We start from the raw sequence: 16,803 nt of genomic DNA on the forward strand, positions 1-16,803 counted from the left end.
TCAGAAAAATACAAAAAAAACAAACAAACAAACAAAAAAGAAACACATCTAAATGCTTCATTCCCATTAAGATGGCTATTATCATAAAAAACAACAACAAGTGTTGGTGAGGACGTGGAAAAAATTAGACCCTCATAAATTACTGCTGGGAATAAAAAAAAAAATGGGACAACTTAAAAACAATTTGGCCATTCCTCAGAAATTACACACAGACTTGCCACACAATCCCACAATTCCACTTCTAGGTATATATCCAAAGGAATTAAAAGCAGGGGTTTGAGTAGATCATTGTACGCCTATGCTCACTGCAGCACAATTCACATTAGCCAGAAGGCAGGAACACCACAAGTTGCTGAGTAACTGAGTAATAATGAGAGCTGATATTTACTGAATACCTTCTACATGCAAGGCTCTGTAATAAGTGTTTCTCAGTTATTTTCTCATTTAAACCTCACAACAATTCTAGCAGAAGGCACTGTTTTATCCCAGTTTTAGAGCCTTGGTGACCTCATCTGTATATGGACACTAATAATACCTGCTGCCTCAGGAGACAATAACCAAACAGAAACTGATTCACAACAGGACTTTAGTAAAGGTACTATGCAGTATTATTTAAGGATACTACACTAGTATTGTAAACTGGCTGCTGTGTGGATAGTATCTCCTGAGGCAGGTATTACTAGTGTCCACTTATAGACGAGGATGCTGAGGCTCAGAGAGGTTAGGTCAGTTGCACAGGGTCACAGAGCTGGTAGCTGGTCAAACCAGAATTCTAAGTCATATGTACCTAAGAAAAGCCTGTGTCTTTCTGGCTCGTTATAATGGCTCTGAAAAAGCTGATCTGAGGAACTGCTGCATCTTTTGGCAGAATTTAGGGAGATGGGACATGATGGGGGTCCCTGAGAAATTCAGAGAAGAAATAAAGAAGAATTAAAGTCTGGTGACATCTGTGTTTGGGGAAAAGAAATCAAAGAACTCATTACCCTCTTTATGAAGCCCATCCCACTCTGGCCCTAGACTCCAACTGCAACTGGGCAGAAAGAATGGACTTCAAAATAGTTTCTTTTCTCCTTATAGAGGTCTGTCCATCCCAGGAAGCCAAGGCACTGAGAGGTTTCCAGAACACTCTCTCACTGACTGATTTTTGCAACGGCACTGCTTCTGTTTTCTTAACTATCAATCAACCTTCCTCATTCCTGCACTTATTATTCCGACATCCCCTTGCAAACTTATAGACTTTGTGAATCTTGTTAATTCTGGGTTCAAAGAACTCTCTGAGACACGCTCCCAGAGTTCATCTCATCTGGGCCCACCCAAAAAAGGAGACGAGCTCTTTGGAAACTGAAAGTATCATAGTGTTAAAAAAAAAAAAAAAAAAAGACAATGCTGTAGAAATATATAGTACTGTGCGACTTATAATGCATCATACTTACCCTCATAGCAACCTCGTAAGACTGCATCCTCCTGGTTTTGTGAATGAGAGGATCGGGCCCAGAGTCACACAGTGAGTACGAGGCAGAGTGGGGACCTGACCCGGGTCTGCTGACTGCACAGGCCAGTGCGTCTCCCATCAGCAAAATCATCACAATCATCACCATCACTTCTGAGAAGAGGGAGTGGTGGTGCGCAGTGTGGGCGGCGCTGTCTTCTTAAAATCCTCCAGGCCAAGCAACTCCACCTTATCCTAGTGACTGTGCTGGGAACTCATACCCCGAAGGACAGGCCTCTCCACCCGCCCCCGCCAGGTCGTCCCTGTGACTCCCTGCTTCCCAGCCTCTTCCTCCTCTGCTGCCAGGGCGGCTTTATGTGCGGAGTGCCCCTGGCAGACTGCACAAGGCAAGGAGCCCCTGGCCTCCCCCTTCCTCTCCGCGCTCCCTCCCCGGCTCCCAAGATGGTACACAACTGTACTTTAATATCTCCTTTCTCTTCCGCCAACTTGCTGGGGCTCCCCTAATGCCTCTTTACTTTAAGCAAATGCTTCTGTGTTGCTCTGGGAATCCTCTAATCCTTTCTCCCCTTCCCATGTTCATGCTCTGATGTACAGCAGTAGGGTTAGCTAGGAAAGAATATATAAATAAGGAAAGAAGTGCCCATGTTTTATGTTTTGAGGGGTAGTGACTGGTAGGGGGTGGAGGGGGACCCATAGGGTGCTGGGTCTGGGGGCTGCTCATACAGATGTGCTCACTTGCACAAAGGACATCAAGCTGCGCACGCGTGATTTGTGCGGCCCTCTACACATGGCTGGACTTCGGTGAGAAAACTCCAACAGTGGAGCAAGCAGATTGTAGAGGTGGAGGATGAGGCGATGACGAAATGAGTTCCTGGCAAGCCTACTCAGAAGGGAACCCCTACACCAAAAAGGAGGCTACCCTGATTCTTCAAGGGGACTTTCAGCTCGGGGCGCAAAGGCCTGCAGAACGAAGGCTTCAGCGTTTGCAAGTCCCTACTGGCCCTAACAAAGGGCTGTTCACGGGAACCTGCAGCTGGAAAAAAAAACAAGGATCTCAAAGTCCAGGTATCTCCTCTACCTCACAGGACATTTCAGGAGACCTGATCCCTGATTCCTGGGAGGGACACTGAACAACTCCTAGGTCATCCCATCTCATGCGTTGACCAAGGAAGTCTTAACTTTGAGGCAACTTTATCCTCTTGAAGATTTGGGAGCCGAATCTGTGAGGTTGGATTCCACTCACTAACATACTTATGTCTGCCTTAAATCTTCCAACTAGGTTATTTTCACAGATAGTTAGATAATTAGTAATAATTAACCAGACAGTTATTCCTTGAGCAGTCTGTATGTTTGAAGTGACTCATGGTTTCCTGGCCATGCTTCATGTACAACGCTTTCAAATCTCCAACGATGTGGATATGCAGTTCCTTATCCCAGAATGTTCTTCCCCTCTGTTTATCTAGAAAAACCCTACCCATCTTCCAGAGTGTTGCTTAAAGTCCCCTTCTTTTGAGGCCTTCCTCTTCCTCTACCTTGGTGAAGCACTTCCTGCCGGCCCAGGTGGAGCAAGTAGCCCTTGCTTTAGTGTGTAGAGCATTCTGTCTACACATCTAATGGAATTTATTGCTTCGCACAATAGGTACTTTGAGTTTTTCCAAGGCCAACTTAGTTTCTTATTCCCATCTTAATCCCTAATACCTGACCCAGTGCCTGTTACATCCAAAGCACATCTGAATAAAGGGGCCACTTAAGTGCTCTCAATTAGCGCAGGCATTTATAAAATAAAAATAAACTTCCTCTCGGAATGATTGTTCATAACGGCTCTATTTGTAATAGCCAGAAAGCAGAAGCAACCAAAATGTCTCTCACGAGTGGGAGGATAATTAAACTGCGGTCCACCCACACCGAAAAGTACAACTCAGCATTAATAAGGAACACACTATTGATTCATGTGACAACTTGGATGGATCTCCAGGGCATATGCGGGGAGAGAAGAAAAGTTCATCTCAAAAGGTGAACTGCATGATTGCATTTATAGAACATTCTTGAAGTCATAAAATTATAGAAATAGAGAACAGATTAGCAGTTGCTAGAAGTTAGGGGTGGTAGAGATCAGGGTGGTAAGTGAGGCTATAGAATCATAGCATTATATTCAAACCAGATTTTGATATCCTGGCTTGAATGTTATTCCAGTTGTGTAAGGTGTTAACCCCTGGAGGAAGCTGGGTGAAGGACCCATGGTTCCTCCCTCTGTTTCCTCTGTGACTTCCTGTGGATCTTTTATATTATTTCACAATAAAAAGCTATAAAATTCTCCTAAAAAAACCATTCTCTGAAGTTCTTTCTACTCTCTAATTGAGCGTGTCTCTGCTTCAGATCACCCGTTTGCGTTTCCTATAAATTCACAATTTCAAAACGCCTCCGCATAGATTAGATCGCATCGTTTCAAAATTGCAGCGACTCCATGATGGAGCCGTTCTCATCCCCGCTTCACACACAAGGAAGCCAAGGCTCGGTACCTGTTGAAGGGCACGCGGTTGCCAGGTGGCAAAGCTAGTGCTCCCAGTTGATGCAATAAAATTTCCTCGGACCTCTTTTCTCCTCTGTGAAATAAGAGGGTTCAGCAGATGTGGCTGCTGAAGGTACAGCCACCGTAGGCCACATGTACGTCTTGGGCCCTAGCTTTTGAGTCAACACATGGGTCTGGCCATGCAGAGACTGTAAGCCAGGAACTGGGCCAACGGGAGACCTGTCCGTCAGAGGAAAGAGTGCTATGTAGCTGGTGGCATTGGAACGGAGGATTAGACTCTGCAAATTCCCGTTATCCCAAGACTAAGAATGTTGGGACGAGACTCCCGGCGGCTCTGGAACGCCCACGTTTCCAGCACACCCTGCCTATGTGGCTGGCCTCTGCTTCTATCTTCCCCATCCTCCTCTCTGGGGATTCATTCTGTCGCACCCCACTGACCCTAATTAATGATACTCTCTATGCCAAGGAAGTGAGCTGTGAAAACGTCTTACCAGATTAGTGAAGATGTATGTGTAATAGGCCGACACCATCCCTAGTTCAGCTGCCTGCAAAGAGAAGAGAAGGAAATTGGAGAGGGAAACAGATATCCACAGGAAGTAAACGAGCAGCACGGGCTCCACGCGCCGCCACGCGCCTCGCTCGCTGCCCTTCGGCTCCAGGCAGAGTAGAACATCTTGATTTGTTCTTATTTTGCCCTTGACCTTGAAGGATGGAGCACAAAACACTGGCCTCTAGAATGGGGTCTTTCCACTTTCATCCCGCTCCTTACTCCTGCAGTGACACGCAGAGTAGCTGATGTTCTCATGCACGACACATCCCCCATGATCATACCAGAGAGCGCGGAAACCAAAATGACTTTCAGGGAAATGAAGCAAATAGCAAACCAGACGATAACAATGATCTCCATAGCTATGCACGTGAACAAGGGCTCACACCCACTGTGCAGTATATGCCGAGCCCTAGGAAGCATTTTACTCAGATGAACTTGATGAGGTTGGCACCACCTCCACCCCCAGTTGACAGCTGAGGAAACTGAAACACCAAAAGGCTCTATAACTTGTCCAAGATCACACGTCTCCTAGAAGGAAAGCCCGGCAGCCCATACTCCCCCAGAGGACTGTGATATTAATGGAAATACTGACACAAGTCTTTTAGGAGCCAAGTCATAGAAAGGAGAGCCTGTGGGTTGTAGGCAGTTCCCAAATCAACTCCATCCTTTGTCAGAATGTGAGTCAGCACGATGCACAACAGTGTTCTTCCATCTGCAGTCATTTGCAAACGTTGGTTCTCTACTACTAGTAAGAAACAAGCTGCTGGTGACATGCCTCACCCTGGATGGCACACCAGTGTGTCATCACCGGCTGCTCCAGAATAGCCTCTCTTTAGTCTGATCTTTGTAGCCATCATAAATACTCCTGACCAAGCTTCCCCATTAGGGTTCCTGGCTTGAGTGTGACCAGTGCTATAGAAACCAACAGGCAGATCACGTACCTGATAAGCCCAGCTCTCCCCAGAGCCTCATCCTTCCCCACAGACAGTCAGGTTTTCATAATGTATCCTGAGAAACCATCTCTTCATGACTAAGTGAGGTGCAGGTGCGGGGTGGGGGTGAGAAACAGACCAGGGGAGATCCCGTTTTCCTCCATTTATCTCCCAAGGAGCTTCAATAACTTTGTGAGCATTCTGAGAGGAACCATCCCAGCCTCCCTGAAGAACAGGCTGGGGTAATTATATCACCACCGCTCCACAGAAAACGGAAGTGCAGAGGGCCTTGGTGACTGGGACAAGATTATGTGGGGTCACAGTGGAGCTCACGGACTGCTATGTGAGGCTACATTTCCTCTTCTTTCAAGAGGATGATTTGGCACAATGTCCACCCATCCATCTCTCCACACTCACACGGTCCATAGAAAATGCTGTTCTCTCTCACCACTGCCTAGGCTGAAGGAGCCCCCTGGTTACAGGGACGGGCTGGGAGCAGGAGGCTGGGAGAGAGCAACATTAGATGGTTAAACCCCATTTTGTGAAATCTGCTGTCCTAAAGATAAAAGACAAGAGAGCCTTGCTTTTTAAGACCTGAATTCTGGGTAAACATAAAGTTCATTGCCGGAACAGCCACTCAATAAAAGTAGGGGATTACTCGGCAAATCCTCCTGAAATCAAGGGCCGGCAGAGTGCGGCACAGCTCCGGGGCCAGGCTCGTGTGTGCTGGGCGAGCACCCCAGAAGGCCCGTGCGCTCCCTGCTCACACTGCTTCCCACACTGAGTCCCTTCTTCCCGAGGTCCCGCAAGGCTGCGCTGTGATTCCTGTGACGGAGGAGCGGAGAGTCCCGGGAAGCATGAGGACCGAGCCCGGGACTGATGCGGGGCCTGCCTGCCCAGGGCCCCCAGGAAGTCCAATGGGAACAGAGCGGACAGGGTTTCTCAGTGCCACTCTGGTCATTACTGATCAGTTTGGGTCCAAGGTCACAGGGCTGAGGTCCATAAATGGTCTCAGGAAGGTCTGCTACTGGCCACCCAGCAGAACTGTTGGCTAGTAACGATCATTACAGGCTGAGTTTCCTTCCAAGGTGCAGCCACAGGAAAAAGTAAAAAGCATTTTTAATGAAAAGACCCAGTATTGGCAAGGGTGCTATAAGACACCCATACTCTGCTGGTAGGAGTGTAAATTGTTTTGGTCTTTCTAAAAGGTAATCTGGAAAATCACATCTAAATCTTTCAAACGTGCATACCTTTCACTCAGTAATTCCAAGTCTAGAAATGCATGCTAGGAAAATATTCATGAATGCGTGTAAAGATTTATGGACTAAAAGATGTGCACCCAGCATTACTTATTGTAGCAAAATATTTAAAATAACCCGTATCTCCAATAATAAAGGAATAGTCAAGTAAATTATGGTCCAGCATGATAGGAGATGATATAGCCATTAAAATATTTGTAGAGAAATAATGTAATGAGGAAATGTACAGCATACAATGGAGCGAGAAAAAGCAGCTTGCAGACGAGAGTATGGCGATAATTTTGAGAAAAATATGTCTATAAAGGCAAAAAGAATAGATGTCAAAATCTAATAGTGGTAATCTCTGGGTGATGGAATTGTAGATAATTTTTATTTTCTTCTATGTGCTTTTCTGTACTTTCCAAAACTTCAACAATAAACCAGACATAGTATTTGGGGGGTGGGGGGGGGGATGGGGAGACAGAAAGCCCAACTGCATGTGCTGGAAACCATGCGATTCCTGGGCAAGGGGGTCTGTAAGAGGGTTCCACTGGGGCCTGCCCAGGCTCTGCTTCTGCAGGGTGCACAATCTGACCTGCCCCCTGAAGGGGTCGGGGGACATCTACACCACTCCCTCCTCCCCGCCTGGCCCGAGGACTCCTCAGCCTGTACTTTCAGGTCCTAAAACTTGGAGGAGCTTTTCCATCCTGATGACTCCATTGATCCTAGCCCCCACCATAAGAGAAGAAAGAGAAAAAGGACGAAAAAAGGAAAATTCTGTGCGTGTGCATATGTGTACGTGAATCGGGGATATGCGCACAGACAGACACGGGTTTGGAACTGTGAGAAAGTGCTATGGCAACAGGCTGCAGGGATAGCCCTCAGTACTCAGAGAATGCATTCAGATCTCTTATTAACACAGAAACAAAAACTAGCTGGGGAGGCTGAGGTCAGGAGAGAGGGCGGGAGAGGGAGGGAGAGACGGGCATCAAAGTGTCTGCTGGGCTCCTCACAGCTGGGCAGAGGTTAACGAGGAGCCTCGCTCCCCCAGTGATAGATGGCAGGTTGCTTTTAAATGTGCAATTAAAATGCCATTAGAATGGGGCCAATGTGCCTGGAGAGGCTGGGGGAGCTGCTGCGAGTCATGGAGGAGCTTGGAAGCAGGGTCCCCTCTATTTGGGGTTGCACGTCTAGCCCAGCCACCAGCCCAGGAACTGGTACCAGGAGACTCCAAGACTGCACAGCTGTTTCCAGCTGTTTGTCCAGCATGGATGCCCAGGCACCTGACTTCTCCCTCTCTGTCTATTTCTGTCTCTCTCAAACGGCCCTCCTGAAGTTCTAGTTTCCACTGCATGTATGTTCTGAGTCAGGGGCCCCTCTGTATTACGAGGGGTTGGATAGGAGAAACCACTCTATTTGTAGTCAGGGACAATTGGTGCCGGCTCAGCTCTCTGCCTCACAGGGCTGGGCCTTGAACAAAGCTATTAATCTTTCAGTCTCAGTTTCTTCATCTGTCAGGTGAACATACTATACCTACCTCACGGAGCCACTGAGAGGGTTCCCCTGGGAAATTACACAGTGGCATCCGTGAACTGTGGAACATGGGTAAGGATTACATGCAGGGCCAGCATTCAGTGGTCCACCCATACGTGACTGCCCTGGTTGTCTGAAGATGGAAATACTTTTATAGCACTTGGCAAAAAGCCTACGGCCCAAGCCCCCCAAGTATCCCACTCCTACAACACTAGTCCTTCCTAGAACCCATGGCCTTCACCTCAGAGCCCCTGGTAGGGTCTAGGTTTGGCCAGTGTCGTAGTTGATGGCTGTCCTACTGCACCAGTTCAGTGTTTTTATGACATCACCATCATCCTGCTTTCTCCTTTCAGCTGTCATCCATTGAAACTGAAGCACACAAGTCTTGTCAGAGTTCAGAGGTCCAGCCCAGGGCTCCCTCAGTCATGGCCCAGAAGGATGCCCACAGCCAGGAGGGGGCAGAGCGCAAGCGCAGAGGGAGGGAGAGGGGAGAAGGAGGCTCCGTGCCCGCCAGCACCCGCCCAGCCCGGCTCCCACCTTCAGGAGGATGGTGTGAGACATGGAGGCGTTGGCATGGATGATGATGGTGGCTGTCTTGTCATCCCGGATCTCTTTGAGGAGTGGGGTGGGGTCCCTGGTGTCATCCAGCATCCGGACTGAGAGGGTATCCTTGGAGATAAGGAATTGCCGGAGCAGCTTCTCTAGGTTTAAAAGGCCTGGAGGGAAGAGAGGATGAAGGCCCTGAGGGTCCGCAGTGCCACCCCAGGAAACACGAGAGCCAGGGCAGGACACGTGAGGACCTGGACCGGAGGCAGGGCCGTGGGTCTGGCACCCTACTCACACTCAGCAGGTGCAGCTTTACCTGAGTAAGTTTCTTAACCTTTTTGGGCTTCAAGCATTGCATCTTCTGTAAAAAAGAATGCTCCTAAGCTTCCATGGCTTCCCGCCTCCCTCGGGAATGTTCCTTTACAGTAGAGAATGGGGCTCCCTGGGGTCAGACCAGAGAGTCCCCACTCTTTCTGAAAGCCCTCGGGAGCAGCAGTGGCCAGCATGTGGGTCTGGGTTTCTTTCTCTAACATAGCCACTTACTCACTGAGTGACCTTGTCATGTGGCCGGGTCACTCAGTCTCAGTTTCTTCATCTGAAAAATGAGAATGATAACAGTAACCTTGTCATGTGGCCGGGTCACTCAGTCTCAGTTTCTTCATCTGAAAAATGAGAATGATAACAGTAACCTTGTCATGTGGCCGGCTCGCAGGGCAGTGGCGAGGATTAAGTAAGGTTACCTATGAAATGCGGAGGCCTGAGTCTCACACGTGACTGAGTCTCACATGTGGTGAACCCTCAGAAATGTCACATTGAGCCTTCACTGCTATTGTGGAGGTACACGAGCCGTTCCCTCAAGATCATGGGGCCCAGCCTGACCAGGTAGGTGGTGGTGCAGTGAATAGAGCATCGGACTGGGATGCGGGGGACCCAGGTTCGAGACCCTGAGGTCGCCAGGTTGAGCGCGGGCTCATCTGGTTTGAGCAAGGCTCACCAGCTTGGACCCAAGGTTGCTGGCTCGAGCAAGGGGTCACTCGGTCTGCTATAGCCCCCTGGTCAAGGCACATATGAGCAATCAATCAATGAACAACTAAGGAACCGCAACGAAGAATTGATGTTTCTCATCTCTCTCCCTTCCTGTTTGTCTGTCCCTATCTGTCCCTCTCTCTGACTCTCTCTGTCTCTCCCACAAAAAAAAAAAAAGATCAAGGGGCCCAGAAAACAGGTCTAGCAAAACACTGTGACTTTCTCAGAGCACAGTAGCTGCATTAAGACAAAGCATTATTATAATCATAAAAGAACAGGCTTTGAACTGCACTCCGCCAGGCAATAACGTGGGCCCAGAACAAAACAGGAAGGCGGACTGAGCGAAGGACTCTTCCCTCCTCCTCCTCCCACTTGCTGCTCAGAAGCAGTGGGGGAAGGAGGGGTTCCCGAATGATGGCACTGAGACAAAAGGGGCCTAATTCTGCTTTGTCTCTAAAAAGGCATGAGGGTCAGCATAAGGGGGTGTGAGGGTCTCCTGGGAATATCATGGTCCCAAATCCAAGGAAAACAGACCTACCGGCATTTGTTCTTAAAAGCGAGTTCAGTTGTAACGTTTATTAAATCCTTATTATGTTCCAGGCAATGGGATAAACATTTTCCATGGTTCATCTCAGTTAAGTACTCACAGCAACACAATCAGGTATCATAATTCCACAGCACAGAGGAGGCATAAGTATCTCCTCCAAACACTAAACAGAGAGGGAAGGGTTGGCTTTCTAACCCATCAAAGGTCCTCGTGCTCCAGTTTCCACACTGGTTAAGAGGACACTGAATGCAAGAATGTTCTGAAGATGACCCAGAGACTCCTCTCTGCACAGGTAGCTAACCCACCTGACCCTAGAGGATCAAGGGTAAGAGAAACATGGGTGGGGGGAGCGGTGAAGAGTATCACATTGTCTTCCTCTCTTTGTAAGAGAGGTGACAGGCCTTGCCTGGTTACATGGGAGACGGGGTCAGAATTCCCACCTGCTCATTTCCATCCGGCCCTCTTCCCATGAGACTAGGCTGCCTCTTAAGACAAAACACAGCCAGGGACATTATCTCTGGCCTTAGGCAGGAAAGGCTATACTGGTCTGTTTGTTTGTTTGTTTTAGACAAGGAGAAGGTAGGAGGGTGGAGCCCAAAGGCCTGGCATGAGACAGACAGGAGCTCCTGGAAGGTAGTGCCAACCTCTACCCTCCAGTCATAGGGCCTGAGAAGCATTCCAGGCAGCTGGAGTTTACAGGAATGGGGTGGGAAAACTTGGGAAGGCCTGGTGGTCACAAAGTGGCCTCAGAAACACCCAGCTGTGCATGCCACAGAATGGGGTTGGCCTTTCCTCCCTCCCCCAACAGGGCCTCAACACAGACTCGTAAACAGCCTCTGCTACCTGTGCCCCTTGCCACCCCCTCCATTGGCCTCCAGGAAGTATGGCAGTGATGTTGCTCGGGCACTTCCTGCCAATCCCTGATGCAGCAGAACTGGGTTCAAGCTCAGGGTCAGCCCCCACTGGCTGTGTGAACTTGAGAAGTCATCTAACCCAGTGGTCCCCAACCTTTTTTGGGCCACAGACTGGTTTAATGTCAGAAAATATTTTCATGGACTGGCCTTTAGGGTGGGACAGATAAATGTATCATGTGACCGAGACAAGCATCAAGAGTGAGTCTAAGACGGATGTAACAGAGGGAATCTGGTCATTTTTAAAAAATAAAACATCGTTCAGACTTAAATATAAATAAAACGTAAATAATGTAAGTTATTTATTCTTTCTCTGTGGACTGGTACCAAATGGCCCATGGACCGGTACTGGTCCGTGACCCGGGGGTTGGGGACCACTGATCTAACCTCCTCGAGGCTTCATCTTCATGTGTGAAATGGCCGTATCAGGCCAGAACTCCATGGGATCCAATGTGAAAGCACGCTGGGATCTGGAATGTAGCATTAATGAGACTTCTCCTGTGTTGACTCATCCCACAAGAGCTCAAAGGGCAGGCACGGCTCCGTGAGGCAGAATGGAGAGGAGAGTGAAAGTCTGTCCAGCCAACACGCACCATATGCATCCTAAGAGCCAGGCTCTGGGCCAGCAAGAGGCCAGAAGAGATGAAGGATGAGACAACAGACCCGGCCCCGTAGGAGCTTAGAGTCCAGAGACTTGTAGCTCGGTCTATAGAAAAGTTCAACTCATGTCCCTAGTTTCTTTGACGGCCTAAGTGATCTGGTTTTCTAGGGGGAAGCCACATTTTGTCTTATATGTACGTAAAATGGAGAAAATATTCAGCACGCCTTCCTCATTATTGATGTGAAAAACACAGTCTTACCTGCACAAAACTCTGAACCTGACCAAAAACAAAATAAACACACACACACACACACACACACTATAACCAGAAGCCAACCTTCCTGAGGAGGCCACAGACGGAGAGTTCCTGGAGTCCCAGCCATCTCGGTGGTGCAAGGACAGATCTGCCTGGCCGTGCTGTGGAGCAGGGGGCACCAAGTTGGAGAAGTAAGGGAGGGGCATAGGGGGAATCCCATGGGTTCTGGAATGTAGCAGGGAGGATCTTTGGATCATGTCTAGGAAAGAGGCCAAATCCCCAGAGATCCTTCAGTCAGGGCAATGAAATTCAGCGAAATGATACAGGAAAGCCCAGGGGATGACAGCAGGATTGTGCACAGCACAGACACTTGGTCAGCAGAGCCCAGGGAGGCATCGGCTCTGTAAAACTGACTGGTGTTCTGAGCTCCTGGAGAAGAGAGCCTTCCAGATGCCGCATAAACTGAGGAGCCTGCTCCAGTCAACCCCCCAGCACACCCATTCTGCTGCCCCTTGGGGTGCTCTGCGGCCCTTTAAACAAAGAAGGTGCATCATCCCCCCCTCACCCAGCTGAGAAGCAGGGTAGGGGCAGGGTAGGGGATAGGGGCAGTGAGTCTGGGGAGGTCTGCACCCCCACCCGCGATATACAATCGTACTCCTTCCCCCAGCCTGGACCCACCCTGAGCAGCAAAAACAGCACGAGGTCTAGTGGCGAATCCCAGATCTAGTGCTGCCGGGCTGTTAGTGTGGGCACTTTCCTCTACCCTCTGCAGCCCGTGTTCTCACCTGAAATGAGGATAATAACCACCTTACAGGTTTATGAGGATGTCAAGTAAACAGAACAGTGTCAGTCACCTAGAATATGCTCCACAACCTGGTTTCCATCGATCCCCCTCCCCCACAGCTTCGTATCCTAACCATCCTTCACACCATCTCCCAACTCTTACAAGACTTATCCAATCCACAAAATACAGCCCTTGGTTATGTCAACAGATGGTCCTTGGCGCCAATTCAACACCAACAGCAATCCCCAATTTGGGGTGCGGTGAAGAAGGAAACTTTAGTGCACACAGTTCAACAGTAATACAGCATAGCTCTGAAAACAGTGCAGCTGTGGAACAGCTCCATAGTGCTACTGTGTGGCATGAGGCTCCCTGGGGCTAGGACCCTCTTCAGCTAGGCAACTGCTCCACCAGAGTCTGCTCCACACCAGTTTGTACCAGTCTATTCCACTATACTCTGCTCCAGAGAACCATCTCCAATGGTTCAGCTCTAGCCTTTGGTGAAAAGTACACTCCCCAGGACAGAGGGGGGCTGGCTTATACAGACAGAAGTCCCTGCTCCTAGTCCCTGATTGGTCCATCCTCATGCAAATGAGGAATCCAAATCCTTGACATTTAATTGGTACAAAGGCACTGTTCTGATTGGTCAGCGCTGTGTAGCTCTGGAAAGCCTCAGTCCTATTGGTAGAAATAGGATTCCAGGAACAACTTCATAAGTGATGGCTCAGATGGCAGAAACACAGTGCAGGCAAGCAGGTTAGCAAGGAGGCTTCTCTTCAAAGTACAGTTCGTGTGAGGAGCCCCTGTGCAGAAATGGCTGCTAGACTCTGATTTTTTTTTTTTTAGTCCAGTTAGCCACCAGGAGCCCATCTTAGTAGGTATCTTTTCTTTTTCCCTTTCAAGGTTCAAGTTATAATCCATATAAAATATTTTATAGCATAGGTATATGTATATATGTATACATATTACAATATGTATATACATATACACTAATTATTTCACCATGTTGGGTAGGGGTCCTATTCAAACTTCTCTACACATCCCCAGTGTGAGGTAGAGTACAGGGTACTTGCTGATGGGCTGAACTAGAGTCTGTGGGGTGAAGAAAGCACCCCTACACCCTAACAGGCCAGGGGAGCAGCAGTCCCATGTGGGGAACAAACACCACACCACTTGAGGGACAGCTGAAGAAATAGGTACGTGGCTTGAGGAAGGCTGGGCAGGGCTGTCATGAGACAGACTGTTCTTGGCAGCCTCAGGAACTGCACCAGGAACAATGAGTGGATACAAGGAAGTCACAGGGAGACAGCTTTAGCTCAACATAGGGACAAACCTCTAAGATGTCTAACGATGCAGTGGGCTGCATCAGCAGGTGATGAGTTCCCAGTCACTGGAGGCAGTCAGGGAAAGACAGAAGCCCCTCGTGAGGACTGTTGTACAGGAAATTGAACCAGTGGGTGAAAAGTTGAACTAAAAGAATGTTGGTGTCTTTCCAGCCCACAAATTCTCTAATTCGATGAATCAGAAGAGGATACTTTTTAAAATTCTAGGCAGTGGAAGGCATTTGCAGAAGGGAAATGTGGTTTAGTTATATTAAAAATATTAGGAGTTTTTTAGTGCAGTTTGCATTTTCTAATTGTCCTTCTCCCCACTTCTATCTGTTTAACGGAACTAAGGGATTTATGGAAGGCAGCTGCCACCAGAGGGGTTGAAAGGTGCTCTTTGCTGGCTTCCCTGCCACCTCCGCCCCAACCTTCTTCTTCAGCAGAATCCCTGGCCCAGCAATGGGTGTGTTTGCCAAGTCTGAGGCTGTGAAGGACCGGGGCGGGGGGGGGGGGGTCTGTAGTCTTGCGTGGGATGCAATGGGATGGATTGAAGAGCGGCTCAGCGGGCCAGCTGTCCTGGGAAGGAGGAGGGAGGCTGGCTTTGGGAATTGGAGGGCAGGGGCCCTGCGGGGTAGGAGGAGGATGGAGAGGCTGTGAAAGGCATAGTCAGGGTTGGACAGGCCATAGGACAAGGACACAAATACCTAAGTGAAGGGTTTTCAGGGGACACAAAGATCCTTGTATCAAAAGAAGAATAATCACCCATTTCACTAGCCTCACTTTCTCTCCACTGGCTGATGCCCTTGGCTATACAAAATGTCAATGCTCCCAGGATGGCAGCACTTTTACATCCTTGGAGAGACAGCCGAGGTAATACCTCAGAGGACTGTGGTGAAGACTTAATGAGGTAACATGAGTTCATCACTGTGCACAGTGCCCTAAATCTGGGAGGTCTCCATCCCCCTTCTGCTTGCCAGGCACACACGCCTTGGGGTGTATGGTTTTCAGACCTGTTCCACGGAGCAGATGAGAGAGAGAGATGAGGGTCCAAAGTGCTGCCGGTGGGGAATGGGACGCAGAATAAGTTCAGATGCTTGAGCAACATATTTCACTTGCCTCTCAGCTTTGTCCCATCCACACTTAGGCTCGGCCCCAAGAACAGGCAGAGGGAGCCAGGACACAAGGGCCAGAGGAGGAGGAAGAGCGGATGGGGGAGCAGGCTGAGGCTTCTTGCTCACAGTAGGTCCGTCGCTGGGCCCTTATCTGATGCAAAGGATGGGCCATGGAAGAACATGGTCTCTATACTCTCATCAGTCTCCTAACTTCAGGGTGTGTATTTCCAGCTTGGGCCTCAGCTGACATGACCCAACAGGTGTCTCTGTCCTGAGATTGCCTTCAGTGTGTCCCTAAGCAACCTCACATATAGCTGACAACTGCCACAGTGCCCCGGTGGCAGGTATTATGATTATACCCATATTACACTGTGTTTACTACATTCTACATGGGTAGAGATCAATCACTGTGGTGGGAGAGATGCAGTGACTGAGATCATCCTGCTACAAAATCTAGGATAGGCCAAGCTTCCAACCCAGGTTTTCTGAGTCCAAGTTCAGCCCTTAGGCTCAGCACTTGAGTGGAAGCACCCAGTCCTCCTACAACATAGGAAAGATGGTCCCTCACTTCTATCTCTTCCACCGTGTTCAGTGAGGGAGGGAGAGGAGGTAACAAGAATCATGCAACCTTGAAAATGGACTTACTCTCTCTTTTCTTCATGCATATAATGAGAATGTTTCTAGAACCCATCATAAGTGGTTATCATAAGATTTAAATGAGGTAGTAGAGTGTTTGGCACATAGTAAGTTCTCAATAAATGGTTAATTTTGTACCACTATGACTAAAAGACCTCCCACAGCGCTTCCTGGGGGAAGCATAGGGAAGGCCCACTACTGCCCCAGTTACTCTTTCTTGCAAGGAGCCCTGGGTATTATTCTGTCCACCCCATTCTCTACCCCTCTGCCATAATCAGAGTTGTAGGATAAAGTAACAATAATTAAATGTGTGTTATGATCTGTGCCCAGATACCACCCATCCATATAACCCTGAAAGGCATTATTACCCCCATTTTGCACAGGAAGGAACTAAGGCTCAGAGAGGTAGAGTGACCTGTATAACATCACACAGCTCATGAGTGGTAGAACAGCCTGGTTTGACTCCCAAGAAGGCTCTGCATTTCTCTTCAGCTGCACTTACTCCTTAGGAGACCGGAGCCTGTTCCTCTCCAACAACGTGAACCAATTTTAGTGAACACAAGGATGGTATAAGGACAGAGCCAAACTCTGGTCACTCTGCCTAGGTCCTGACCTGGTCTTGTTCAAAGGGATCCAGGTCCCCTCAGCCATCCTTGAAGGGAGGGCAATTGTCCCATCTAGAAAATTGTCCCCATTTTTTTTAGACAGGACAGCAAAAGGCTAGCGAATGCTTAAGTCACTTTCCCAAGATCACACAGGCAGTAAGATAACTTGCAAAGGTAAAGGGGCACAGGAAACATGGCCACAGAAAGGACATTAAAATACTTAG

At 48.7% G+C, this 16,803-nt stretch overlaps 1 protein-coding gene across 1 annotated transcript in view; it reads right to left on the reverse strand.

Moving 5' to 3' along the window:
• The window catches only part of GRIK4 (glutamate ionotropic receptor kainate type subunit 4), a 375,204-nt gene that overhangs the window by 127,280 nt on the left and 231,121 nt on the right, over positions 1–16,803 (reverse strand). The window contains exons 6-7 of the mRNA XM_066365318.1: positions 8,771–8,949; positions 4,472–4,525 (exon numbers count right to left, since the gene is read on the reverse strand). Coding sequence (XP_066221415.1) covers positions 4,472–4,525; positions 8,771–8,949 — 233 coding nt within the window. The remainder of the gene's footprint in view (positions 1–4,471; positions 4,526–8,770; positions 8,950–16,803) is intronic.

Source organism: Saccopteryx leptura, chromosome 2 (assembly GCF_036850995.1).
Source record: "Saccopteryx leptura isolate mSacLep1 chromosome 2, mSacLep1_pri_phased_curated, whole genome shotgun sequence".
NCBI lineage: Eukaryota > Metazoa > Chordata > Mammalia > Chiroptera > Emballonuridae > Saccopteryx > Saccopteryx leptura.